The following is a 13,054-nucleotide window of genomic DNA, read 5'->3' on the forward strand; positions in this document are numbered from 1 at the left end:
CGCTCTTCAGTTTCGCTCTAAAGATACAGAGCGCTGTCAATGCCACTGCCCTCTAGTCGGAACTGCAAACCCATGTTCAACATATTGCTGTTGGAAAAGGTGCACTGTTAATGGATTGCAGTGGCCACAGCTATACAGGTAAACCGAATTCTGTAGGTATTGAGTAAACCCTAGAAACAACGTCAAATGATATTGCAACCGTGCCTTACCATAGTCAATAAACATTGCAACTCTGTCCATCGCCGACTTACAATGTAAAGATATGCCCGTAAAACTTCCTTTTTGCAGGTTATTAGTTGGAATTTGGTTCGGAATCGTTTGTTTCTGTAGGTTTCGTCGACAAGGGCGGTCTGGCGTCCTCGAGAGTACCGATGGATGCCTCAAAGTCAGCTGGTTCAATTAAATTTTTTTGCCCATATGGCGGTGGGCCAATCAATGCTACGACATCGTTGTAATTTAATGTTTCCTTATCCAACAGTGCTTCGGCTATCTGTAAGAATAAACTGTATGTATATTTCGAAGAAGCATACTTGCGTATCCCAGCATGCCAGTTGATATTCCATTTGTACCGCATGTAATCCGATAAGTCGATAATAGAAACCAAAGTATGACTGAATGAATTTGCACTCGACTTGTACACAGGATTGTTGTTGTCAGTGTTACTTTTATGGCCACAAGTCAACTTACCCTAACTTCAATAAACCCACATTATTTCTAATTTGACTGACGATTTTCTATATTTAGGCTATACAAAATTACAAAAAAAAAATATATACGAATCATTTTACATTTTTTTTTTCTGGTCTCTGTGGCAAATATTTTTGACTTTTGACGTGAATTTTGACTTTTCCATAGTCTACAGTTTTCGAATAGACGTAGCTTAGAAATCAGGTGACTTTAGCTCGAAAACTGGTTCCGATAAAAGTCTCACTTTTCGTGTGATCTTTTATAGCAAATGTTTATTTATAATGTAAGCTATTATTATTTTAAAAGACACGGAACGTAGCAACGATAATTACCAGCTCAAGTTTCAATTTTTCAGCAACAAGTAGTTGTTCGGTTCTTTTATAGGCCTGGCTGATCAATCGCCTTGCTTCTACATCCATCATATTAGCTAGCTTTTTGCTGTAGGGTTTTTTGGATTTCTGAAACAAGGATGTAATACATTATGGTAAAAAGATAGCACAACAGGGAAGTTTTGTTTGAGAATGTCACTACAAGGGATCCACAAGGGTGATTTTGAGTCGGGCATGGTTGAATCGTTATTTAACAAACAATATTTACCTGACTGGTTACTTCTTTATCAAACGATACCAAACCCACTGTAGAACTCATGCCAAACTGTTGCACCTGGGCATAGGCCATACGTGTAACCCTTGTCAGATCACTTTTAGCTCCGGTTGTGACTCGGTTGAATGTGACACTTTCGGCCACCCGACCGCCGAGAGCCATGCACATTCTGTCGAACAGCTGCAGGTTGTATTCGTATCAATAATAAATCCACTGGGATGCAATCAGTACTTAAATTTCAAGCATCTCGGTAATTTCAGAATTGTAATTCAGTAATTATCTTTATTCCCGACTCAACCCGAATGTTCACTTTTCGGACTTGAAAAGCGGAACGAAAGTGGCATATTGTTTCTTCTTTACCTTTTGCCCTCATCTGTGGGAATAAGTAGTACTATTCTCCCGCATTTGCGGAAAATATGATCATATTTCCTGTAAATTAGTTTTTCAGTTTTTCTGGTCTTCTCTTCTTTTCCACTTTGAACTACATCTTGCCGCATTATTATGAACTTGCAACAATGTTATAATTTTCTGATTGATAGATCATACTTACACATAAAGAGAAAAACACTTTGAAGTCCAGAATGTGACCAGAGTTGAGTCGGAAATAATGTCGTATATGTAACAGAATAATAAACGTCAATTATTCCCTCAGGTGATTACTGCCCAAGCGAAGCGGGAAACCCACCCGCAGGAAATCAAATTCATTCCCTTGTTACGTAATGTACTATTTTCAAGTTGAGGGACACGGTTAATTACTGACACGGTTAATTACTGACCTAAGCTCTGATATATAGTTTCTAGGAAGTGCCATTACTATACAACTGATCCAGATCATCCAACTAGCATTTTTATTTAGCGTCAATATAGCCAGACATTTATACTCATTGAATATATCAAAGTTTAGTCGTTTCTGACATCCCGAATTTCAAGCAGATTTGTTTAGTCGGATACGTGTCGCACATTTCCAGACACCAAGTGATGTAAAATACCTGCTCTGTAGTATATAGCTTTTGATCGGTAGGTGTATATTGTGCGAATCCCAGGCGATGATTAGTTCTTGGAATGATTGTGACCTTCAATAGGGCATCGGTATGCTCTAGCATCCATGCAACAAGAGCATGCCCAGCCTCATGGTATGCGACTGTACGTTTCTCTGTAGGTGACATCGAATTTTGTCTTTTTTCTGTTCCTCCAACCACACGATCGACTGCGTATTCAACATCGGCAGAGCTCACAATTTTTTTTTTAAATCTTGCGGCATGCAACGCCGCTTCATTGCAAACGTTTGCGATGTCCGCTCCTGTGAAATAGTTATGTTGAGAAATGTTTAACACTCATTAATTATATGGGCTGAATGTCATATGGTTTCATGATGGAAAAAAAAGAAAGAATAGAAAGAAAATGCTAAATCACCGCTGAATCCGGGAGTGAGGTGTGCCAATCTCTTGGAATACGCCTCAGGTCCTAATTCCAGCTTTATTCCCTTGAGATGATGCTTGAATATTTGCTCTCGCTCGTCAAGTGTTGGTAAATCGATTAATATATGCCTATCGAATCTCCCAGGTCTAAGTAGAGCCTTATCTAATACGTCTGCTCGATTAGTCGATGCTAGCATAATGACACCTTCTTTAGAAGCCATTCCATCCATTTCTACCAGGAGTTGATTCAATGTCTGATCAGCCTCGGAAGATCCCGAACCACTGGCTGACATTCCTGAGGCACGTTTTTTCCCGATTGCATCGATTTCATCAATATATATTATGCATGGCGCCCTGAATGTAAAATAATTTTTGTATAAAAGTATGGTACATATGTATATTTACCAAAAACATAACAAGAACTTTCCACAATACTAATTTATAAAGACAATTTTTATTTCTCCTTTTAACTAATGTAGGTAAATGAATATTATAATATGAATTGGTCTCCTTTTTACCGTGATTTTGCTTCCTTAAATAAGTCCCTGACCCTAGCTGCACCCAACCCTCCAACTATTTCAATGAACTCTGAGCCATTCATAGACAAAAATGGTACATTTGCCTCCGTTGCTACAGCCTTGGCTAGGAGTGTTTTTCCGCAACCAGGAGGACCCAAAAGTATAGCACCTGCAAATAGTGTTGACGTAGGACTATCATGTCTACATGCAATGTAATGAAATGGTTACTTAGGTAATTGTGCATATTCCTTGTTTTTCAACTTGTTAACAATGAATAATCACACAGTCATTACAAAGTACCTAATTATGTATGTACTGATGAAAAATCACAAACACCTTTTGGAACCTTTGCCCCTAGAGTTTTGTAATGCTCTGGATGTTTCAAATAATCAACAAATTCCATTACTTCGGTCTTTGCCTCCTGTAGGCCAGCTACATCGTCGAACCGTACACCCTTGCCCCTACCAGTTAATGGATCGACAAGAGTGAATTTAGCACGAGTCATCTGACGAAACCCTTCCATATTGATAGACGGTTTTATAGAACGAAAGCGACTGAGAAGAAGTGCAAGTAGAGCAGTTGCAATAAGAACCATGGTCGTTTGGCTTGCAGTAATATGGCTGCGATCATAAGAAATTGGCACTCGATCCTCTGAAAAATGAAAGAGTGAAATAATTATGATTATTGATAGTTTAGTTTATTTTAGTTTAGTAATTATCGATAGATAACCACTATTGTGATTTCTTAGACATTTTCACATTTCTTGGTAGGTACACTTCAATAATGAACGGTTGGGCTGAATCTAAATGAGTGAAACAAGACAGAGGGCTAAAACGATGGCTTACTTAAGAAATACGTCGGACCTTTTAATCTGATCATTGATGATTATAACAAAATCGGAGTGCCGTTGGGCGATCTACAATAATATATGACGATGCCGTTTTGTTTTGTGTTGGAACCCTTACATTCATTGTAGGTTATTAATTTTAGGATTGTTAGGATTTCAAAAAGTGATTTTAACCCTTATTTGGATGTTCTGTTTTCTGGAAATGTCTTGGCTAAATTAAATAAATACCTTAATTTGCTTGTAAATGTACATGTATAAATACATTGCTCATAGAGCAAATATCTTTAACTGCAGCAAATCAAAGTAATGAAAGTTGGAAAATTTCTAAAAACCAAGATGAGAATAAAAAATCGAGGTATACGATATTCACTTGGTAAAAGTTGAAAATGATTACTAGAAACTTTGAAGAGTCAAAGTGAACAATGGCCCTAATAGAAATATTTCATAGCATTCAGATTGTTATGATACGGAATAGAGAAGTGATTCGATTAGCACCTAAAATTATTCCAAAATTCAAAATTTGACACAAAATACTATAAATTGTGTGCCCATTGTATTGATAAATGTACAGATTGTCTATTCAGTTTAGTTGTAGCCTTGACAAGGGTAATTTTGAATTCTCAATATCACCCTGAAAATACTGATCTTGACGCTTGATACACTCGAGTAAGCAACAAACTGAATATTCTTAGGTGTAAATTTATTTTCTATGTGACGTAGGGTGTGGCTGAACCGAATAGGAAATCCCTTCATAGTTTCAACATCAATTGACTGCTACAGTATTTAATTAGCACGATTCGTATTTGGATATAAACATAAATTTAATGTAGTTTCCAAGCAACTCAACCCCTGTTATGATCCTGACACAATACATTCCCTAGATGATAAAGTCATTAATGCTCTACCTCTCTCAATAAACGAACAAATTTAATAAATGTTGCATATTTCGAAGATATGAAAACTTGAGTTTGCAGATCAGGTGTCACATCGTTGATATTACCTTGTCTTATGTTGAGTTTGTCTTCAGCAGCCCTCAATTTTTCTTCGAAACGATCTAAGTCGCTTACCGTCATTAGGTACATAACATTTCCAACCTTACGGCCTTTAATTACAGCTTCTGGGTGTAAGATTATCATTACCACATCTATTTGAGGTCGAAGTATCAACTCTTTTACTTCACCTTTGGAGAGCATGTGGTGGAGAAAATCATTCCATGACACGTACACACTCTGCTGGACAAGTTATTCGAGTTATCCGCTTCAGGTTTTACACATTAAACATTTTCATATACATCACACATCTCGTATAGTTATGATTTTCAGACTGGTAACGTTAACATAATAATGCATTTTTAACAAAATCGCTGTTTCGCTAATGAAAACTGACTTTGCATTAATACATTAACGTTACAAATCTTAACATTATATATACAGGGTCGTTCGTGACTATTGTTCCATAGGCAGCTATGGACCTATATATTCTTTATCTAAGATCGATAACTAAAAATAGTGTTGCATACGTTAGGAAATTCGTTTTCAAATAAAAGCTGTTCGATCGACCAACCTGGTAGCATTAGAGCTGATTACCACACACAGGGCTAATAAACTTAGATACCAAGCAGCGTAGTGCTGAAGTAGCGATAGGCCGGTCCTGCTCTGACCTATTAAAAGTTACCAGTTTGGTAAATTTCAAACAACTGTATTTCGTGTATAGAAAATTTTCTATACAAATGCAATATTGCAATGCTGCAGATTACCAGAGAAATATGTTGATAGTCTATAAGGCTATAGTCCTGGACCACCCTGTAGTTTTGGGAAGAATTCAACCATAATATCTACATATAAACTCACCTCCCGTTGACTATTATTCGGTGTTAACATCGATACCAAGCTGACAATTAGCCAAAAAGTTGTAATCCACATTAAATACTTGCGAACAATATTAGAAACTTTGTCATCGTCATTTTTTTTCGGATTATCTCCTGAATTTTGAGATGAGGGCTCTCCAGCACGGCCGTCACCTGCCGCTCTATTGCTATTATTCGTACCCGTGGTACAGAAGCTTCGTCTGCCATGATAAAAGCAGGGTAGTTTTGAATCACTATCAAATCCGCTACGTCGTAACAAGGTATAAATGGCGCGTACCTCCTTATGCATTCGCATATGCATTGGACCCTGAAAGAGAATTAGTCATTTCATCATTCAGTGACATCTTGGAATGCTGTATCTTAAAAGAATTGCCTAATACTGAATTTGATCTGTTTATTTTTCATAACTAATAATATAAGGTTAGCAACATGCAAGTCGGGCGTATCATATGATAATCTTACGTGAAACGACAGACATCGTGAGAATCGATGGACACGATTCAGAACCAGTCTGAAATCAGGTCTACTCAGTATCGAGTTATATTTTCCCGCAACAGTTGACGCCAATTTAAAAATATCGTTCGCCGAAGGTAAATACCGTTTCGGGCATTTAACAACGCGCTGCATATTCTTCAATTTAATTTCACAAACACTGTTACCGCGAGTATACTACGCAATGCATAAGAAGAGGTTAGGCCCAGACCGTCATCGAACACGGACATACATAGGTATATTTATGTTACACAAGGGACAAAACTACGTAGACACTTGGTCACGTGCGGGGAATCTTGCAATCTTTCACGAATACTAAAGTGATTGATAAATCCGCATGTAGGACTCCTCATGTAAATCACAGGATAAACTTTATTTTAAGAAACATTCTCATATTTGTGGCTATGTGAAGACGGAATCATCTATACAGATGACAGACCATCTGTACCATGGTGTGGGTATACATCTTAGAGCATATACCTATACTGTATATGACTACCAGCGCCACAGTGTGGCGAGGAGAGCTTCGTTATCGAAATTTCTGCACTTGCAGACTCAATTAATGTTATAAGTCTGATAACCGATCCGGTACGTGTAGGGTAAGATAATATATATTATCTTAGTGTAGGGTACTGCCATCAGCCTCACAGCCCTCACGCCCGTCGCTTTCCTTCGTTCAAAACATTAGCCATGATTGGCTACCTTAGAAATCTTCACCATGGAGATACTCCCAATATAACTAATAGAGGGAAGGGAGTAATACGAATATAAAAATAAAGAAAGCAGGAGGAGTGTTCCGTCTTTATTTACATTAATTTTAATAATCTTATAATAATAATAGCCGTGTATAAGCGCTCAATCGGCGAGCCATGAGAGATAGCTCTAGTTGGCTCTAAGTAGTATGGTAATCTCTCTTGGTACCAGTTGTGGTATACCCAACATAATATCCTCCCTTTTTCTATCTACACGCTTTGCCATTGCACCAGCTTTTGGGAGTTCATGTTTCTGCATTTGAGGTATTCGTGTTCTCAGCAGACTGAACGTGAAATGGACATTGTGTCCAAAGCCTGTCCCAAAGAACAAGAAACGAGGCAGGAACAGGTCAATTTATACGTAACGGAAAAAAAATGACTTGTCGAAAACAAATTGTATAATCAATACCTCTAACATGATGCATGTTACTTTCCCTGTACGTTTGTTAAGATTCAAAATGGGTCCTTGAAGTGAAATGGATGGTTGAGTATGTAGGGATATAGAATTGTTTAGCTATGCCTATTTATCAAGCAATTTCACAACACATAATAACCTCCTCAATGTTATCATTATATTAGACAAACTTTACATTAATTCAAATAACAGGAATGTACTCCAATCAGGTTTTTTGTTTTTTACTGGAAGATGGTCCGTCGTCCTCATTTTCAGATTGAAATATAGTTTTAGGCTGGGTTTTTTGGTAAGCAGGTGATATCCAGTATGGATTTTCAGCAGCATCCTTTGCATACTTGAGAATGGCTTCTCGTGGATCTTGATCATCCTCTATACGTTTACTTAGCCCAAGGTTTCTTATTACATATGAACTGAGCGTACCCCCCGATGAGGCGACTCTACCACCTTGTCCAGACGTAATAGGCAAGTCAGGGCGATGAGACTTTACTGGATCCAGTCTATCTTTTTCCATTTGTTTTCTAACGGACTTTGGCCTATCTTGCCTGAATAAAGGCAGGGCATGTGGTGTAATAATTTGTTGTGTCGACATTATCTCTATGTGCTTCTGCTTATGATGAGACTTGACCACGCACAACTTGGCTCCTCTCAAGCTTTTCTTAGGGTCGTAATAAGTCTTGACCACACCGTTACCACAGCTAACAAATATTTGATTTAGTTTCGGGTGCCAGAGCGTTTTGATAACATGAGAGTTTGTGACGCAAATTTCATTCACTAGATCAAATGTTTTGGTATTAAAAAATAATACCCTCCCAGATGATTGTCCTTTTCGCAGGGATTCACCTGTTATAACCATACTGTCGTCAGGGCTAAACATACAATCAGTTGTGTCATATCGAGAGAATAAATCATTGGCGGTAAATATAGGACTCTTGAAAGAGCGTAGGTCCCAAAGTTTCAGAGTGTCGTCACAACCTCTTGAAGCAAGCAAGTTACCGAGGTAAGAGAAGCTCAAACTGGATATTTCAGAACATGGCTTATGGGCACCTCGAAGAAGCAACGATGTGTTGACAAAATTCTTTCTGTGATCCCACATTTGTATGGACCCATCTGCACAGCCACAGGCCACTACGCTTCCTTCTCTACTATATGCGCAAGTCGTTGGTATAGTTTTAACACCATTTTGAGCCCGACATTTGATAAGGTTTTTGTGAGCACGAGGTTTGTACAAAATCCATATACGACAGGTACTATCTTGGGAGCACGTCATGTATTCTTCCTTTGTGTAAGGATGCCAACATCCACTGTTCAAAGCAGCCGTGTGACCTTTGGTTCTTGCCATATCAGTGATATACTGATCACCTTTTACCGTTTCACATTTTTCAAAACCATCCCGATCCAATACCTTGGCCTGTGCTGCACCAGACACAACTAAAATAACATCTCCGGTCGTAGAATATTGGAGGCATTTTATAGGGTGATTTTCGCAAGGCTGCAGAGTTCGGAAACTTTTCAAAGATGTATCCATGCCAGCGAAATCCCAGAAGCAAACGTCATAGTCAACCGAACCAGATGCCAGACGAGCTCCGGATGGATCTGCCGCTATAGCAATGACAGCTTTTGATCCATGATGCATTTCTACTTCATGACTACAGGGAATCTTATTTGTGCTTGTGTCTTGCCGATCTTCTGAGTCATCGCTATCATTGCCGTCCTCATCTTCGTCATCATCGTCATCACTATTGTTAGTTTGCTTGCATATGCTTGGGTTTAGAGGATTTGTGTTGAGGGGGACTAAACTTGAAGGTTCATTATCGTTTGTTTTTGTCTTGTCCTCCTTTGCACCTGAGGCATTTTCTAGTTTATGATTTTGTTCAACTAATGCGGGTACCGAATGAACAGACTTACTGGTCCGAACTGTCTTGGTGATATTGTCCAGCATTTCTTGTACATCAAAACATTTTGCTTTCTTCCCAAAACTTGTCATCCCCATAACCTCTTGTAGGCTACGCGTTTCTTCTTCATCTTCAGGATTAATCTCATTTATATCCGTGTAGTTGTTCGGCGAAATTTGCTTGCTGAATGTTCCAAAGCCCTCAACCGTACTGCTTGAACTTGCTGATGCATGCTTAGTCAGGTCAGTTTTAATTTTCCCGAAACTAATCACTTTCTTTACATTCATTGTTGATCCAATCTCCAACAGTTCCTTAGTTCTACCGCGGACAACCTAACTATTTTGCGGCATGGAGGGACCCGGAGGCTGTCATTTGTTTCGCAGATATGCGATGACGAAGCATAGTATAGCGGGCCGCCGCTGGAGTACGCGACGGGCGGCGTGGCGATACTTTTGAATCAAAAGCTCTACATTTCAATGGCGAATACACGTGTTGTATCGTTCAACGATTCTATAAAATTATTTTCTCTTACTTGTGGTCGATTTGCGGGGTAGCCGTATCCTTCAATATGGCAGAAGAAAAGTCGTGGTGATGTACTGCTTCAGACTAGATAATTTAATATGGGTAAAAATGTTCTAAATACGAGTAGAATCTTTACTACATAGCAAGGGCAGAGCGCGTAATCTGCGATAATTCATAATTTTATTCGTAAGTTCTACATTCTCAAAGACAAATATTCGCAGAAAAAATAAGGGCGACAGAAAAATTTTTTAAATTCTTTTTTTTTGTTAAACTGTGAATCAGAATTGTTGAGCAACGTTCAATCATACTTTTGAATTTCTTGTTGTCTTATTTTTTGTACTATGTTACAACATATTAAATTACTGAACACTGACACCTGAACACTTGTACTATAATTAAGGTATATTGAATAAACAGCTGAAACTTGATAGCAATGAATTTGTGATTTTTCTTCCCTACCTTTCTGAAAATGCTGAGCAAATTTTGGAATTCTCCCGCCAAGAATAAATGTGCACAATTTTAATTCGAGTGTTTGGACTCTTAGAAGTGCAAAAAAGAAATATCGAATAGCGTTGGACGCACAGCTGCAGAAATACTCAGCAATTTCCTCGATTTTCGGCTGTAACTTTTGATGCGTTGCTCGCAGCGTATTAGGACTGCATCAATCAATTTCTCGTGCAAAATTACGTCGGAATAGTGGCCTGGAGAATTATTTGCAGCACTTTTCGGAGTCGTCGAAATTTTCGCCAAAAATCCAAAAGGGTTAGCCTTACTTTTTTGGTCATTTTCAGGGCTGGAAATTTTTCGTGTTGGAATCAATTCGTAGGACCATTTCTAGACTAATTGGACCCCCAGGAACTCAGAAAACACGGCAAAAATAGCGTTGGATCAACAGCAGAGAAATGGCGATGGAAATTTCCAGTTTTTCGGTTGTAACTTCCGATGCATTGATAGCAGCGTATTGGGACTGCGGTTAATCGATTTCTCTCGCAAAAATACATCGGAAGAGTGCCTCATTGAATTGATTGCAGCACTTTTTGAAATCGTCGAAATTATCGCCAAAAATCCAAAGGGGATAGCCTTACTTTTTGGTCATTTTTGGAGTCTAAAATTTTTCGTTCTGGAATTGATTTGTACGACGATTTCTAGACTAATTCGACTCCCAGAAACTCGGAAAATACGGCAAAAATAGCGTAGGATCAACAGCAGAGGAATGATAGTCAAAATCATTGGTTTTTCGGACGTAACTTTTTAGCTATTGCTCGCAGCGTATTGGGACTGCGGTTAATCGGTTTCTCTGGCGAAAATACGTCGGAATAGTGCCTTATTGAATTGATTGCAGCACTTTTCGAATTCTTCGAAATTTTCGCCAAAAATCCAAAGGAGTTAGCCTTACTTTTTTGGTCATTTTTTGAGTCTAAAATTTTTCGTTCTGGAATTGATTTGTACGACCATTTCTGGACTAATTGGACCCTCAAAAACTCAGAAAACACGGCAAAAACAGCGTTGGATAAACAGCAGAGAAATGGCGATGAAAATTTTCAGTTTTTCGGCTGTCACTTTTGATGCGTTGATCGCAGCGTATTGGGACTGCGGTTAATCAATTTCTCTCGCAGAAATACGTGGGAATAGTGCCTCATTAAATCAATTGCAGCACTTCTCAGAACCGTCGAAATTTCCGCCAAAAATCCAAAGGGGTTAGCCTTACTTTTTTGGTCCTTTTCGAAGTCGAAAATTTTTCTTTTTGGAATCGATTTGTACGACCATTTCTAGACTAATTCGACTCCCAGAAACTCGGAATACACGGCAAAAATAGCAAGGGATCAACAGCAGAGAAATGACGATCAAAATCATTGGTTTTTCGGACGTAACTTTTTAGCTGTTGCTTGCAGCGTATTGGGACTGCGGTTGATCGATTTCTCTTGCAAAAATACGTCGGAATAGTGCCTTATTCAATTGATTGCGGCACTTTTCAAATTCGTCGAAATTTTCGCCAAAAATCCAAAGGGGTTAGCCTTACTTTTTTGGTCATTTTTGAAGTCTAAAATTTATCGTTCTGGAATTGATTCGTACGACCATTTCTAGACTAATTAGACCCGCAGGAACTCAGAAAACACAGCAAAAACAGCGTTGGATAAACAGCAGAGGTATAGCGATGAAAATTTTCACTTTTTCGGCTGTCACTTTTGATGCGTTGATCGCAGCGTATTGGGACTGCGGTTAATCGATTTCTCTCGCAAAAATACGTCGGAATAGTGCCTAATTGAACTGATTGCAGCACTTTTCAGAATCGTCGAAATTCTCGCCAAAAATCCAAAGGGGTTAGCCTTACTTTTTTGGTCCTTTGCAAAGCCGAAAATTTTTCGTTTTGGAATCGATTTGTACGACCATTTCTAGACTAATTCGACTATCAGGAACGCGGAAAACACGGCAAAAACTGCGTTGGATAAACAGCAGAGAAATGGCGATGAAAATTTTCAGTTTTTCGGCTGTAACTTTTGATGCGTTGATCGCAGCGTATTGGGACTGCGGTCAATCGATTTCTCTCGCAAAATTGCGTCGGAATAGTGCCTTATCGAACTGATTGCAGCACTTCCCAAATTCGTCGAAATTCTCGCCAAAAATCCAAAGGGGTTAGCCTTACTTTTTTGGTCATTTTTGGACACTAAAATTTCTCGTTTTGGGATTGATTTGTACGACCATTTCTAGACTAATTCGACTATCAGGAACGCGGAAAACACGGCAAAAACTGCGTTGGATAAACAGCAGAGAAATAGCGATGAAAATTTTCAGTTTTTCGGCTGTAACTTTTGATGCGTTGATCGCAGCGTATTGGGACTGCGGTCAATCGATTTCTCTCGCAAAATTGCGTCGGAATAGTGCCTTATCGAACTGATTGCAGCACTTCCCAAATTCGTCGAAATTTTCGCCAAAAATCCAAAGGGGTTAGCCTTACTTTTTTGGTCATTTTTGGACACTAAAAATTCTCGTTCTGGGATTGATTTGTACGACCATTTATAGACTAATTGGACCCCCAGGAA

At 38.8% G+C, this 13,054-nt stretch overlaps 2 protein-coding genes across 4 annotated transcripts; both read right to left on the reverse strand.

Annotated features, from left to right (window-relative positions):
* Window positions 1–93: 93 nt before the first annotated feature.
* LOC124404169 (paraplegin) lies at window positions 94–6,643 on the reverse strand. 3 transcript variants are annotated; one of them, XM_046878099.1, is made up of 10 exons: window positions 6,403–6,641; window positions 5,924–6,247; window positions 5,074–5,305; window positions 3,563–3,877; window positions 3,227–3,395; window positions 2,704–3,062; window positions 2,280–2,590; window positions 1,285–1,470; window positions 1,020–1,145; window positions 96–490 (listed from the first exon to the last, which is right to left on the reverse strand). In XM_046878099.1, the coding sequence occupies exons 1-10, from the start codon at window positions 6,565–6,567 to the stop codon at window positions 293–295; spliced, it is 2,385 nt and encodes a 794-aa protein (XP_046734055.1). In that variant the 5' UTR covers window positions 6,568–6,641; the 3' UTR covers window positions 96–292. The 3 variants fall into 3 exon arrangements, with proteins under 3 accessions (XP_046734057.1, XP_046734055.1, XP_046734056.1); XM_046878100.1 differs by having other exon boundaries at window positions 97–490; window positions 5,074–5,302; XM_046878101.1 differs by lacking the exon at window positions 1,285–1,470 and having other exon boundaries at window positions 94–490; window positions 6,403–6,643.
* A 1,047-nt stretch (window positions 6,644–7,690) lies between these two features.
* LOC124404236 (gastrulation defective protein 1 homolog) lies at window positions 7,691–9,791 on the reverse strand. The gene has a single exon (XM_046878212.1). The coding sequence runs from the start codon at window positions 9,776–9,778 to the stop codon at window positions 7,805–7,807; it is 1,974 nt and encodes a 657-aa protein (XP_046734168.1). The 5' UTR covers window positions 9,779–9,791; the 3' UTR covers window positions 7,691–7,804.
* Between the last annotated feature and the right edge of the window lie 3,263 nt (window positions 9,792–13,054).

The sequence above is a fragment of the Diprion similis genome, chromosome 3 (genome assembly GCF_021155765.1).
Source record: "Diprion similis isolate iyDipSimi1 chromosome 3, iyDipSimi1.1, whole genome shotgun sequence".
Classification (NCBI taxonomy): Eukaryota; Metazoa; Arthropoda; class Insecta; order Hymenoptera; family Diprionidae; genus Diprion; species Diprion similis.